This window comes from Tauraco erythrolophus, chromosome 12, assembly GCF_009769465.1.
Source record: "Tauraco erythrolophus isolate bTauEry1 chromosome 12, bTauEry1.pri, whole genome shotgun sequence".
NCBI classification, from domain to species: domain Eukaryota; kingdom Metazoa; phylum Chordata; class Aves; order Musophagiformes; family Musophagidae; genus Tauraco; species Tauraco erythrolophus.
This window is the reverse complement of record NC_141476.1, coordinates 8,621,162-8,636,051: the sequence shown is the minus strand read 5'-3', so window position 1 is coordinate 8,636,051 and position 14,890 is coordinate 8,621,162. Positions and strand designations below refer to the sequence as shown.

Sequence of the window (14,890 nt, the reverse complement as noted above, 5' to 3'; positions counted from 1 at the left end):
AAGGCTTGGTCAGGGTTGATGAATCACTGGCAATTTTTCTAAAGGTAAATGCAGCTTTTGAGACAACCACATTTTTTGAGGTAAAATTTTCACTTTTCAGTAGCTGAATTTTCTCAACTACCATAGGTAAACCAAAACAATGTCACTTTGGTAGCTTGCTTCATGGGCCTTTTAATCTGACTCCTTCACATCATCCCAGCTAAGTTGGGCGCTCTGGAAGATCACTTTTCCTCAGTATGTGCTATGCTGTCTTACGTGAACCCCACAAATGATGACGCATCATGGGAAATACAAATCCAGCAGCAACGTGGCTGAGTGAGCCAGATGCCAGCAGTAGGTTGGGGAGTCTTGGAAAGAGATGAAGGGCAGTCTTAGAAGAAACGCACATGTCCAAGAAGAAAGGAATGAAGACCCATGCGTGTGTGGGGTCCATGCTAAGCTGGAAGAGTTGCGTACTCTTCCCCAAAGTCTGGGAAGAGCTGTGAATGTGATTGTGCTACCGGTTTGTGGACGACAGGCAAGAGCCCTCAGCAAGCGATGCAGACAACGCTCTTCCTCTTCCCAGCACGGTGCTCTCTGCCAGCAAACATCACTCTGCCGTCGCTGGGATTAGTCAGCCAGCCTGTTTGTTTTCATAGGGATGCCTGGCTCAGCCAGCGAGTGGGCTTGCAGTAACGTTGCTTAACCTGGTTCCATGGAAAGGAGGCAACGCTCAGTTATCCTCTGTGTCAGGGTAAGCCACTGCGTCTGCGTTAAGTCTTCCCTGGCACCTCCATGTCCACGTTTGAAAACAAGAGGAGGTGTGACGAGGCAAAACTCTGTGGGACCTTGCATGGGAATGTCCTGTAGGGAGAATAACAATTGCCCAGCGGCACACAGAGAGGACAGAGCAGGCTTACCACGGGCTCACAGCTTCTCCAGGCAAGCCAGCGCAGTGGTATCACCAACGTCCCACAGACATATCAAGAGCAACAGGATCTTTTTGTAGTTGAACTCAAATTTTGAGGTCAGTCTGGTTTTTTAAGCCATAATCAGAACAAAACCGTATTTAAAATGAGTAAAGCAGCATGTGAAATCCAAGCATAGGTGAAGACAGCCCATTATTGTCTTCTTTATAACACTCTGAAATGGGTGATTTGAAAGAAGATGGTTAATTGGTGATGTTCTGCTCCGAAGAGGCACAAGTCTTGCTGCTGAGGGGAGCTCCACCACTCCAGTAGCTTCTAGCAAGGGCCTAAACATCTCAATAACAAGCAGAAGTGTGTCTGGTGGGTTTCTTGAAGAGAAATATCGTTAATCGTTTTCAGTGATAGCCTTGCACCTCTCCATGATTTTAATTCAATGGCTACAGCTCTCTCATCAGGCCCGAGACTGCACAGAGACAAACCAGCTGCAAGCCAACCTGTCAGACATGCATGGATGGGGATGGTCTTCCTAGGGTCAGCCATGCGTGGGGAGCAGAAGCTGCATGCCAAGTTCACTGCCTGCCAGAGCAAAGACTTTGATGGAACCGGTGAGAAACCTGCTGCAGGTCTGACAATGCTCCCACCAAGCCTACGTGTACCACTTGGGTATCTCATGATAAAGTGCACGGTGTGGATTTCCCCCACCCCATCCTTACCTCAGGGGACGTTCACAACTGTTCCTTCTAGCCCTGCCTCTCATCAGAAACATGACAACTCACTATCACTAATGGCATTTACTGGGTCTTAGCCTTTCTGAGATCAGCCCTTGCATGCAGTGCAAGGAGCAGAGCAGGTGAGAGGAGCACCATAGTGGAGGGGGACGTGGAGGACAGGATTTCAGACTGACAGCCTTACTGACAGCTGCTTAGCTGTGTTCCCAGGTTGCTGCTTTTAAGAGTAAATCACTCAAGAGCCCTAGCTCCAGGGACTGCGCAGCTGGCAAAAGGTGAAGGCTATTGGCACGGGGAGGTCCTTCTGCTGAAGACATAGACCCCAGTGTGGAGGTTTCTGTGTGACATGAGGAGGGTGGTAGGGCAGGATCTGTCTCATGCCATGATCAGGACAGGATCAGCATTTCAGGCCCCTTTAGAAAGGCTTCACCCTGTTATTTTCTCAAAACCTAAGAGCCTCTTCATCATCCCCACTGAAACCCCTAAAACCTAAGTGCTCAAGTTGTATTGTTAAAGGTTATTTGTCATTTAAATCCTTGCAACACCTAAGAATCCCCAAGCACTGCACCCCAGCAGAAGGCTACAAGTTGTCCTGGAGCATCTCAGTGCCACTGTCCTATAGACCATGTTACACAGCAGCGAGCTGAGTGCTACAACCTGTGCTCACTAGAATAATCCGTATGAGCATGCGACTACATGAGCGTGGACAGACCGCAGCATCACTGCAGTCATCCACCTAGTCCCATCTGTTACCTGCTTGGGATCCCTGCTCACAAAGACACACAAAGCTGGGCCACAGTTACTGTTGGTGGGACTCTATTGACATGGGAGGTGGGACCAGATCGTCATCTTTCCCCTGTTCTTTCACTCAGCAGGTTCTGGAAGGCAGTGCGGGAGGCTGCAAAACACTGCTCTCTACTTCACATCCCCACACTGGCGTTTGTCTTTTTGCAGGAAGAAACATTTTAAGCATCGCAAACAGAAATGGTAAGGACAGTGCAACTGGAGAAGAACAGCAGTCAGTTCACTGCAGGTAGCCTCTCAAAAGAAAATACCTCTGGGCCAAATTCAAACCTGGTGTAAACAGAAGTCAATCTTCCAGCAACAGGGCGATTAGCCCCCACTCGCACCAGCTTTGACTTTTCTGCTTGATGTTTATATCACTAGAGACCAAAGAATATACTTGCCAGACAAGAATAGGAATCATTAAGTCTGTGGTCCAAAGTGAGGCGCTGAACCATCTCAAAGAGTGAAGCGTGGTCAAAGTTACAGGGATTGGAAGAGATAAATTCATCCATGCCATGCTTTTGAGCTCTATCTGCATCTGTTCATTTATACATATAGAGAAAGACACCATTTAGAGAGATATAAGACATTTTAGTTGACAAATACAACAGAAAAAAAATATACAGTATGAAGCATGAAAGCTAAATATCTCCTCTTCCCTACATTGCCATTAACTTTTCTCTTTGCAGGCTATACAGTACACTTTTCACCTCCCGTTGTCAACTTGCATCAGTCATGGACTATCTTATTGCATTTAGGCAAAAGATTTTAGAATTAACATCTTGTCAACTGCTCGTTATAGCGCATTTATTCTGTACTTCAAACCAGAACACAAACCCAAGAACTTACTCTGTATCTTACAATACGCTATGAGTTAACAGAATTTTGGCTCACAGAAGTAAATTAGCTCCTATTTAGATAGTTGCAGTTAATTATAATAGATTCTGCCATTCTAATGAAGTTGCAGCTGTAGCGTTTTTCTCTACATTTACTGGGTTTTCTAGGTACCAGACCAGTTACATCATTCTTTATCCAAACGTCAATGTTTGTCTCCCCACGGCAATTTTTTTCCTGATGGCAACTTTAAATGCTACCTCGACGAAATAAAAAGATGCTCTTTTAAGCATCGCTAAGAAGTTAAATTGATACGTAGTTTGTTGTCACTGAGGCAGTAACCCGACAGCGCGGCGGAGCTGCCAGTCATCCCGACCGAGGGACTGCATTTCCCCTGCTTGGATTACGAGCTGCCATTTTTGGGTGAATTAACAGCCTCAACGTATTCACACTTCTCTGCTTTGGGTGACGTTTACGGGCACTAACTCCTAGGGGCTAATTAATTAATCTCAACATGGTTAACTAAAAATACACCGAATTCAGCAGTTGAAATGAAGCCACCAAGCCCGCCTGGGTGCGGCCAGCTGGGACCCCGCTGGGCACGGGCTTTGTTCTACCAGCGGCTGGGGAATTAAAGGACACCTTTCACTTGGTTTTGTCTGTGCTCAGCTTCCTACTATATGGGTTCTTGCCAAATCCTCAACAAAGAGAATAGGATTTAAATCCTTTCCCTGTTTATAGCCTCCTAGGGGAACTGGGTGGCCTTGAAACAATGTGGCTGAAAGGACACAAAAATGCAGTTTTCCGCGATACGAGTATAAGGTAACTGTATTTGTTTTAAAACAAAATCTCTCTTTACCAGAAGAAACAAAAATCTTTAATCAAAATAAAATAAATAAACAACAAAAAAAGAGCTTTAAATGATAATGAGACAGTAATCTTTTGTGTATGTTTTACTATTTAATATTAAGCTGTGAAGGATGGCATGTCTTCCTAAACACCTTGTTCACGTCTGTGCTCTCGGATATTACTGATCATTGAAAGCAACCTTTGCATTTTTTGTATAGTCTGTTGTTAGCTATATGCAAACTATATAAATAACATCACCCACTGGAAAGAAATCAGACAAATTAAAACATGTAACATTTCAATTAGCTGCTAGCAATACTTAATTCAGCAGCAGCTGGCTATTCTCTTCATTAAAACCCTGCTGAATAAACACTGATTTTTTTTTTTTTTTTCCTACAGCTGGTTGATTTTTGAGGGGCCGCTCCCCTGGTTTGCTCCATGGGCCGGGTCCTGCTGCCTCTGTCCTGCATTCCTCCCTAGTCCCAAATCTCCACCTCCATGCCTTGAGCACGGGCACAGAAGAAGCCGCCACCGATGCCAAGCGACGTGGCAGCACAAGGGCTGGCTCGGGGGACAGGGACGACCTCCCTCACGAGCGCATCACCTCCACGCCACCTCTCCAGCATCCTTGGGCGTGGGACGTGAAGCCCACCCAGCCCTGGGGCTCATGGCATGGACCAGCTCCTGTCTGTTTTGACAGTTTTCTGCCCCATCGTCTCTGTCCCTCCGGGCCAAGATCCATTTGATCGAGTTCACTCCCGAAGAGCTTGGATATGCTGTTTTCGATTCCATCCCTAGTGCTCACAAAATGTTTTAACAGATATTTTAAGACTATTTCTAATGGCTTGCTGCTCTGCCCGGCTCCTCTGAGTTGACTGCAAGCTGACAAATTGGCTGGAGGCCTTCATTTGCCAGCTTTGCTCAGAGATTTTATTACTTTTCAATTAGGAGCCCTGATACACTGTCAATTCTCCGGCTCAGCCAACGAGGCTCTGAGAGCTGAGTAAATCAGCTGGAAATTTGAAGAGACCTCTAGCCCTTTAGCTGGTGAACCTTTTTGAGCAGATGTGCTAGATAGCATGTTTCAAATTAGTATTTTTTTTACTCCAAACTAATAAGCTTTTCCTCATTTTATGTTCTCTGAACAAGGTGGGCACAGAGTGGACCTTCGGTTGGTGTGAACCAGCCGAGGCTTTGCTGCCTTCCATGGAGCTGAGGGTCTGTCCCGGGCTTTTTAAGATCTCCCTGCCCAAGGCAGGGGCACAGACAGTTCCCTGCCAAGTGAGAGAACGGACACGGGGATTAAATGGCCTTCATGACTGTCTGTAATCGGGGGCAATTTTCCTTTCATTAATCACTTTGAAGCCACACTTTACTGAGCATCCCATTGGGTGCCCGCTCGAAAGCCCATTTGCCCAGGATCTCCCCATCTCAGAAAAACAACCCGAAGAGACAGGCATCAGACACGGCACCGTGTGAGCTCCAGTGACCAAAAAAGTACTTCTGCTCGGCTGGTGGTTTAAAACATGTTTTTCTGCCAGGGGAAGGAAGGTGACCAGCCACAGCTCTTCCTGCAGGAATCCAGCGCCGCAGCTCGAGTGCAAGCAAACCACTTTGCATCGGCAGAGCTGCAGGGCTGGGGGGTGCAGATCGCCCACCCAGGGGATAACGCTGGCATGGAGCGAACTGGAGAGGTCTTTGGGGAATGGTAATTCACACAGGTACTTCTCTTAAATGGAGTATCTGCTCTGGGCTAGATGTCGAAAATTCTTAAGAATAACTAGGAGCAGGTTAAAAAGGACAATGCTACACTAAACTCATCTTCTCTTAATCAATTGTTAGCAAACAAACACGCCATGCAACTTGCAACTTATTGTTGCATTTTCACTCATCCCAATGGAGTCGCTTTTAAAAATGAAATTTAGAAATCCAACTACACCAAAAGCATTAAACTTCCTAGGCAATACAAAAAGAAAAGGAGAGATCTAAATATATTGTTCCTCTGCTCCAGACAGCTGATCTGAGATTTAAAATAATGCTGACATCTGCATATGAAGTAAGTTTTATATATAACCTACCTTTTTTCAAAATGGCTTGCACAGTTTGAATGAGATTTTAAACTAAGTTCAAAATGAGAACGGCTAATATTCGCAGCCAAACTGTACAGTTAGTTTGCAAGTACTTTAAAATAATTGTTTCAGTCAAATACGGTTGCTTTTTTGACCCTGCTCTGTTATTCTAGCTAAAAAGAAAGGAGAAACCAAAGAAAGAAAGTTATATGATGCTCCAGTAATTTACAATCCCTTCCCAAGGTGCCGTGCCAAGCTTTCTGGTCGTTCTTTGTTCGGGGCCCTAGCCAAAATGCTGCTGCAGGCCCACAAAAAGTTATCTTACATATTTAGACAAGCTGCACACAACCGCAGCTGAAAGGTGTTCGATGGTGGTCTTGGAAGGGAGGCTGCCAGCGGAGGTAAATTGGCAGCACAGACTCCACGAACCTTTCTTCTGGAAAACTGCAGACTCTGGCCTTTTATATTACACTTGGTCACCTACGCTACGGTCTTTTTTTAATAGTGCTGGCTTTATTTTGTTCATTTTTATCCCGTTTGCGTTTTATACTGACTCCATTAACTAACCCCCTGTCACGCACATACTCCCTACAAGTGTTTGAAATCAGAGTCTTAAAAATCTGCCAGTGTCAGGAAGACAAAGATTTCAACAACAACAAAAATAATACTGAAAACCAAAGGACTGGCCCACCATTTGGTCCTCTGAGGGCTGTATTTCTCGTTATCTAACTGTTATTTAAAAAGGAAGAGACAAAACAGTCGAATCTCTCATTCTTTTTTTAAAATGTATTTCCCTGCCCTCTGCATTTCTTTTGCTCCAACAACAATTTTGGCAGATTTTGCTCTGAGAGTGGTGAAGTTAATAGCGGGGGACAAGCTCCATAAAAGAATTCTTGTTATAAAAGGCTTTAGGTAGCCATTTTATTGTAAGAATTTCTTACTCCAGATTTAATTATTTTCGTTAATGAGTGACTTTGTTTTAGTATCAAAGGCAACTGAACATCCAGTAAATTTTACGACACGTTTGCTTATTAAAAAAAACAACAAAAAAAAACCCAAAACCAACAAACAAAAAAACCCAAACAACTGTAAATTAAAAGGTGACTTTGTATCTTACTCATCTGGAAAATGTGTGCTTGTCATATCTGCTTGACATTACAAGAATGAAGATGTGGTTTGGACAGTAACAAACAATGACACTAGTCAACCTCATCAGGAGACATGAAATAAAGGAATGACAATGATTGATGGCAGCTATTCATTTACAGATATTTCTAGAAAACTCTTTGCTGGCCTGGTCGGGCAAAGCGGGAGAAGTTTTCCAGCCTGCGCGGTGCTCATCGGCAATGCACTGCGGCGGGCGGACGGGCGACGGCGTGCCCACCAGACCCGCCGCGCGCTCCGAGGGGCGGTGGGGTCTCTTCCTGCTCTCGCCGATGAAGCGGAGCTAACGGAGATGCATGGGCTGTGGCTCGGTAAAGAACCAGATAATCAGATAATTTTTCACCTGGGAAAGCTCCTAGAAACCCCGGTTAGTTGGGCTGCATGGGTCAAAAAGCTCCACTAGCAAACACGGGTGTTCTGGAGGGGCAAAAAAAAAACCGTTCCGGGATTCGCAGCGCCAGGCTGTTGTTTGTGAGCAAGCTGCTGGCAGTGCTGGCTGGTGACTTACCAAGTCCCCTCCTCGCCGCGCACTACGGCATTGCCACCTCCGAAAAGTGATGTGTGTGCGCGCGGGTGTCCGGGGCTCCGCGAACCTCCTCCCCGCCACGAGCTGCGGCCGCTGCAGCAGGCTGAACGCGCCTCTCAGCTGCAGAGCTGAGAGCTCTGGGTTTGTTTATTTTTTTTTTTCTTCATATTATTCCACATTAGAAGATAGCTTTAAATTTAATCGTCTGTTTACTCCTGTGTTTTATGGCTTTTTCCCCTGCTGCAAACAAATTCTTTTCTGCTCGAGTTACGGTTTTAATAAACGATTATGAATGTTCCTGTAAATCACCAGACACGCTAGGCACTGAATTGAAATCTAAGTTATCTCATGTTTGGTAGTCAAATGAATAAGAATTTGTAGTATGCACTTACATAATTCCTCGCATGACAAATTAAAAACACAGTTTTAGAACTGCTATTTATAATATAAAACACTGTTTCACAGCATTTTTATCACTATTTAAAAATATTTTGAATTGGATGACTGAGGAAACCTGTGAATTTGTATTTCGTAAGTTAGAGTCCCATGCTTCTTAAAGCACGTAGAAGTGATTTACAGGCTAGTTTCAGATTCATGCAAGTTATGTGAGAACTGAATTAACATTTTAATTCTGCATTCCTGCAATGAAGCGTCTGCAAGTTGACAATACAGAAGACACAGCAGCGATCTCATGATATCTCTAACTATCTAAAAAAAAAAAGCAATTAAAGCACAAAACTAATAATCTAATAGGATAGCAATGCATTGTAGTGCAAATACATGTAATGTTGCCAGACCCAAGTTCATTCATTCATTCACTCTTTCTTTCTTTCTTTCAAAGTGGTAAAAATCTGTATTTCCATCAAATTAAACTTTTTTGTTTGTTTGTTTTCAGTAAAGTATGATAAGAATCCTCTTTGGAAATCCAAACATTTAGAAAAGAAAAAAAAGAAAGAAAAAAGAAAGTGTCTGCTGAGAAGGAATTCTGCCTGCTACCCAGGGGTATATTTATACACGCACGCACATACTCACACACAGAAAAAAAAAAAACCAAAAGAAGAAAAAAGAAACAAAAGGAGAAAGAAGGAAAAAAAGGAGTCTTGTTTGATGGCCAGGAGGGATGACACCGCCTGTTCCTTCTCATAATTGCATTCAGATACTCTGGATACATATTTGCCAGCTCTCATGACCCACTGATGCTATTCCCTCCTAAGGAAAGCAGGCACTCACCAGGTATTAGAGAAGCAGGTTTTAACTCAAATAAAGGATTTGTACTGGGTGTATTTAAGAGTGAACAAAGACTAAGGAGAAGCTCTTTTACGGCACAAGTTTGTGCTTTTATCTTTTTCAAAGTAGATATTCCAGTGGGAAAAGGTAAAATAATAATTCCCCTGGCTTATTCTTTGGCAAGCATTGCTTTGATTGGTGATCGAGACCCACGCTAAAACATTAATTTATGACAATTTGGGGGAACAGTAGCACCCCTCTGTGACTAATGCATTTAAATTGGAGTTGGTCAGCATTTCCAAACCCAGGGTGACGCAGAGAGCTGCCGCTTGCTGCCAAAATCAGCCCCTACGAGTTTACGGGAGAGGGAACTATCAAACGTCAATGACTCAGGCTCGTTTTCGCAAGGCTTGAGCAGAGTGGGTTTTTTTTGAGGGAGGCTTCTGTGGAGTCCTGCACCTTGTCTAGGTCTCTCAGGGTCTCCTGCCCTACCTTTCTACGCTTTGAGGTGTCCACAGTTAGCCTTGCACACTGGTGCGCTGCACCGAGCTAATCATCGGCAGGGAGAGAAAGGATATTGTCAGAGTGCAAAATGATCTGTTTTCAGGCAGGAAGCAGTCAACTAGATGTAAATTCCATGAAACAAAAGAAGGTATTATTTACAGTTTTATTGTGATGTTAATTAATATTTACGTCTTGGAATGAAAAATAGAAATGTTAATGGTTGGCTTTACTAAGAGGATCACTTGATGCCAATGTGAAAGCCAGGGAGAGAAGGCAATTATGCAAACATCACATGCATCCTAATTTCAGTATGGAAACTTACATTTCAAATCTCAATTCAGGAAAATAACATGGAAAGTTTGTACTACAAAATCTAAACATGAGAAAGATTTAAGAGAAAAAAAAGCACATTGCATACGTCAGATAATCTAGTCTGATTATCTGAGCTGTGCTAGCTACAGGGAAGCACTTACCCTTGAGTCCAGCTAGAAGTTAGCAGGGTAAGAAGGAACAAACCAGAATAACATAAAGACTAGCAACAAGGCTCAGGAAAGCAGACAGGAGCCCTAACCTAGCAGCTAAATATTTGGGTTCAAGCAAAGAATGAAAAAGAAACTTAAAAGAAAATCAAACCAACCAAAAAAAACCAACCACTTACAGCTGAAAATTTCTTAAGCAGCTCAATAAACCTTGCTACTTATTATGGGGGAACAAATCATTACAAATTCTCAAAACAACCAGCTCTTTGTATATGATGTGATTAACAGTCATTAAATAGAAACAGACATTAAAAAATGAAATATAACCACAAGTGATACGTAAAACAAGTACGGACCAATCTTTCATGTTAAAAAGAAAAGGGTTTAAAAGAAAAAAAAAAGAATGTTGAGCATGTTTGGGAATTTTGTTGGATGCATCACTAACACAGAATGAACAAAGACTGGTGCTTTCAGACAAGTGACCACTTTTATGAAGCTTAAATATTGCCAAAAGGTGTAATACGTATTGGCAGCATTATCGACTGTAATACTGTGCACGAGTTCAACAGTAAACAAGAACAGTTTGGGGTTTTTTCTTGTATAATGTGAACATTGGAGAAAAGCACAGCTTTGTGTGAATGGAGTTTTCCTTTTAAATTGTAGCAAAATAAAAAAAAGCAAAACTTTTCACTCTAACAGGTATTGTTCACCCACATAAAAGGGATTGTAAAGTCATATGAAAATTAATGAATAGCAGGATCTATTTTTTTCAGTACTCAAATTGCAAATAAAATAAACTCCACCCTGGTTCGGAGCTGTCTGTTCACTTCCAAGTCAAAAGCTGCTATCGAACTGTGGATGAGAACTTGAACTCCGCTGAAGTTTGTGTTTACTAAGAGGTGGGAAACAAATGAATTCACCATTTCTCCCAAGTTTCCCCAACAGCAAAATATGTTCTTCTCAAGTTTCTGTTTAACAGACAGCTCCGTCACAGGAGCGGAGGGCTGGATTTTCTCTGCACGTGCATGCATGCGCCTGTGCCATCTCAGACTGCTGCAACATGAAAGCTGTAACAGCAGTTACTCGTCAAATGGCTTCACGTTTACTTCTTTGCACATCCTCATTCACCATAGCCTCTAATAAGCACAAAAAACCATGACAGGTATAAAGATAAATGTACGAGAATAAAATGTCTCACAAAAGTCCTTACCTTTCTGCAGGGAAAAAAAAAACACAACAAACAACAAACCAAAAAACCCAAGCCAAAAAAACTCAGAAACAAACCAAGACCCTTTTAAAAATGCAATACTTGATATGTTTGAATTTCAAGACTGAAGGAGCCGAGATACGTTATTTGTGTGCTTAAGGCTCTCGAGCAGCCACCACGCGTGGCACGCATGACTCACTGCTTCTGCTGATTATTGAACTGCGGCGCCCAATGACTTCTGCAATGAGCGCTGCGACGTATGAACATCGAAATGGGAAAAATAAGCAGGCCTTGCTGTTGAGATGAAGGCGTACTACGGCGTGCTGCCCTCCTCCTCTGGCAAGATGAAGGTCCTGTGCACAAAAAGCTTTCAGAGGGATCTAGATACAAGGGAGGAGGAGGAAGGAAGACTGAGGACATAACACACTAGCTCAGAGGATGCTGAAGTAGCAAGTCATCATCAGACTGAGGAGGCAAATGGTTTCCTCCTTCCACGCTTTGGTACAACACAACTGAAAGGGTTTCCCAGTGCCTGTGGCAAAAAGGGAAGCCTGAAGCCACCCAGCCTATGAGGAAAACATGTTGTGGATGGAAAAAGGGTGGTGGCATAAAAAAAGCACCAAATGATCCGGAGTTGGATCTGGTATCGGCATGAGAACAGGTGAGAGAAACTGAGGTCAGATACTGAGACCCTCAGATGCCCTGTGGGCACCATGGGGGTGAAATTGCAGCTGTTTTCACCAGAAGTGAGGATGAGGGATCCCTGCCTCCAAGTGAGATGGAAAAAGCAAGGCCAAACCTGTGGCATTTCTACAGCTTTGAGAACAGTCAGGCTGACACAGGTCTGCAGGACCACGAGCAGCACAAGTCTCTGGTGGATGTGCTGGATTGTGCTTAGACACAGAGAGGACCTCTAGGCTCAGTCATCAACTTCACTGCTCCCTGGTAAGGACTAGGACAAACCAGTTGCCCCTTCTCCATCCCAGTAACCTAAGCAAAGGGGTTCAGTTCTCCCCAAGCACACAGTTCTAGGCTGTGCATGGGGACAACACATCCAAAGGTCCACAGCCCTGGGCATCCCCTTTCCCTTCCCAAACTCCTGGCAGACTTTGCTGCTGCCAGGCAGTTATGATGTATCTGGGAAAGGGACCCTTCACCTGACCCTATGTATTTGTCTGGCAAAGTGAAAACTCCGTAAACATCAGGAATTTACCCAGCAGAAAAATCTTCAGGCCTGATGTCTGCAGGGATGGTAGAAGGCTGCAGGGAAAGGTGATTTCCCAGTTTGATATTCTCTTGCTGCCCTCATCCTAATCCGCAGGGATCATGCTGGGATGACAAGGAGTGCATCCTCTTTGCACCAACCACACAGCTTAAGAGCATCCCCCTCGTTAGAAGAGGGAGTCACAAGCAGCACCCCTCTGCCTCTCCCGCTCGCTACACTTTGAAGGCTTTTAGCATGTAAAGAATCAGCAGTAGAAGGACCTGTGCCTACTATTTCCAAGAAGTCTTTGACTAAATGTTCTGGGCAGAGGAACGTACCACCCCTGGGAGTGCTCTCAGGTCAGCACAACTCGGCCAGTTCTAGAGGCTGATCACAGCCAGTGAAAGTCCCACTTACAAGAGGCCAATTCACAGAAACATAGAATGGTTTGGATTGGAAGCAACCTTAAAGATCACCTAGTTCCAACCCCCCTGCCATGGGCAGAGACACCTTCCATTACATCAGGTTGCTCAAAGCCTCATCCAGCCTGGCCTTGAACACTTTTATTCCTTTACTTGCTGGAAGGCTGCTAGAAGGTCTCCCTGGAGCCCTCTCTTCTGCAGGCTGAACATCCCCAACTCTCTCAGCCTTTGGGCTTTCTAAGAGGCGTCCTTCTGTCCCGACCCCAATCCTTTACACCTTGCACCCCTGAAGTCAGTGACCTGACTGGGATGAAGATGATGAGGGTCACTGAAATGAAAATACCGACTGTAGCTTTACCACGCTGCATCATGCTACGTCTCACTTACAGAAGCAGCAATGCAAGGCAGAAAGGAGTCCAAATACGCAGGTATGTGGAGGATAAAAAAAAAAGCAGCAAGCAGAGGTTTTCTGCTGGAACATTGACCGTACAGCTGTATGTCTTACACTGTTATTTTCTATAAATACTGACACGAAGAAGTTAAACCAATATAAAAGACAGTCCAATGATATTGATAAGCAAGGGGCAGATTTTCCAAGTTCCTTACAACAAAATACTCCAAATCGTAACAGCTTTAGAGAGACTATTTTAAATGTTAGAATCTGATTTAATTAGAAGAATTTGCCAATATTTACCACTTTTCCTTATTTTACTTTTATTTAACGATACTAATTCTTAAATTTTGCTGAAACGAGCAAGAACTGCTGTGTGTTACATAACAAAGAGGCTCGAGACGTGTGATCGAGACCTTCAAGAAAAATGAGCGAGGAGGCGTTCATCTGGTTTATAATCAAATTACATTTGCAAGACAAAAGAAATCGCTCTAAATTTCAAATTAAGCAAACTGGGTATAGCTGCACAGGACATGCAGCATAGCTACGACTTAAAAGATGATTGCTTTAAATTCACATCTAACTGGCCTGCAAAGCAACCTGTTAAAAATACCATATGTTTTCCTACAGTTGAATATTCAACAGGAGACCTCTTTTTGTGTGTGCATTTCGTACTTGCAAGATTTGCACCTGTAGTTCTGAGCACGTGATGCATTTGACAGACAGCTAATGGCGCTAATGAATCGCTCTGATCTGGGTGTGCAGTTTATTGTGTGGGGTGAGACGCATGGCTGCAGAATGCAAGCTGGGTCTCGGGCTCTCAGATCCCAGTCACTCCTCCATCAAGTATTGCACTTTAAAATACCCATTGACAAGTTCCCCGAGGAATTTCGTTTCTTGGGTTTGGTTGTGCTAAACACACAAGTTAACTGCTTCTGGATCCACTGATGTAAAAAGCAGCTTAATGATAATGAAAAAAAATTTCATTTTGGAGTCAGAAACGTATGTGCAAATATCGATTTACATCAGTGCAGAAAATCTTTCCATCAAAGACTTCTGCGCTCTAGGAGAACTTATTTACTTACAAAATTGAGAGATTGGGGCGTCTAGCTGGGGTACATTTCCTCCTTTAGCATTTAGCTTTTGCACTTGGGTAGGCGGCACAGGTTTGTGAGACTGGCCGGTGGCTCGGTACATGGCTTGGACCCACAGGATACGGTCCTGCTCATCGTCACTTGCAAAAATCACTGTGTCTCCTTCCTTCACAGCGTTGAAGAATGCTCTGCCGCCCTCCAAACCTGGCAGGAGAGGAAGCGACAACGGAGTTTCACAGACTTTGAGGCCAGCCAAGGGATCTCCCCTGGCTTCCCACCCCATCGCACCCCAGCTGTGTCCCCAGCCAGCCTGGCGCAGCCCCCGGCTCCTGGCAGAGCTTAGTCTCCTCCCCTGCACGAAGTCACTTGTGAGAGAGCCCACCAGGTCCCCAGGTAGCACGGCTGCTAAAACATGTCCCGACACACTGGGATTAATTGCCTCTCTCACCTACAGCCCCGTTTGTGCAGGTCCTGTGCAGGTTGCACTTGCTGAAGCCC

At 44.2% G+C, this 14,890-nt stretch overlaps 1 protein-coding gene across 14 annotated transcripts in view; it reads right to left on the bottom strand.

Moving 5' to 3' along the window:
• CADPS (calcium dependent secretion activator) overlaps window positions 1-14,890 on the bottom strand; it is a 220,084-nt gene that overhangs the window by 84,516 nt on the left and 120,678 nt on the right. For 10 of the 14 annotated variants that reach the window (XM_086619181.1, XM_086619189.1, XM_086619183.1 and 7 more), the window contains exons 11-12: window positions 14,384-14,596; window positions 2,824-2,960 (exon numbers count right to left, since the gene is read on the bottom strand). In XM_086619181.1, the coding sequence (XP_086475307.1) occupies window positions 2,824-2,960; window positions 14,384-14,596 (350 nt within the window). Of the gene's footprint in view, window positions 1-2,823; window positions 2,961-10,068; window positions 10,081-14,383; window positions 14,597-14,890 lie in introns of all 14 variants that reach the window. The other 4 variants (XM_086619182.1, XM_086619184.1, XM_086619187.1 and 1 more) reach the window with 2 other exon arrangements.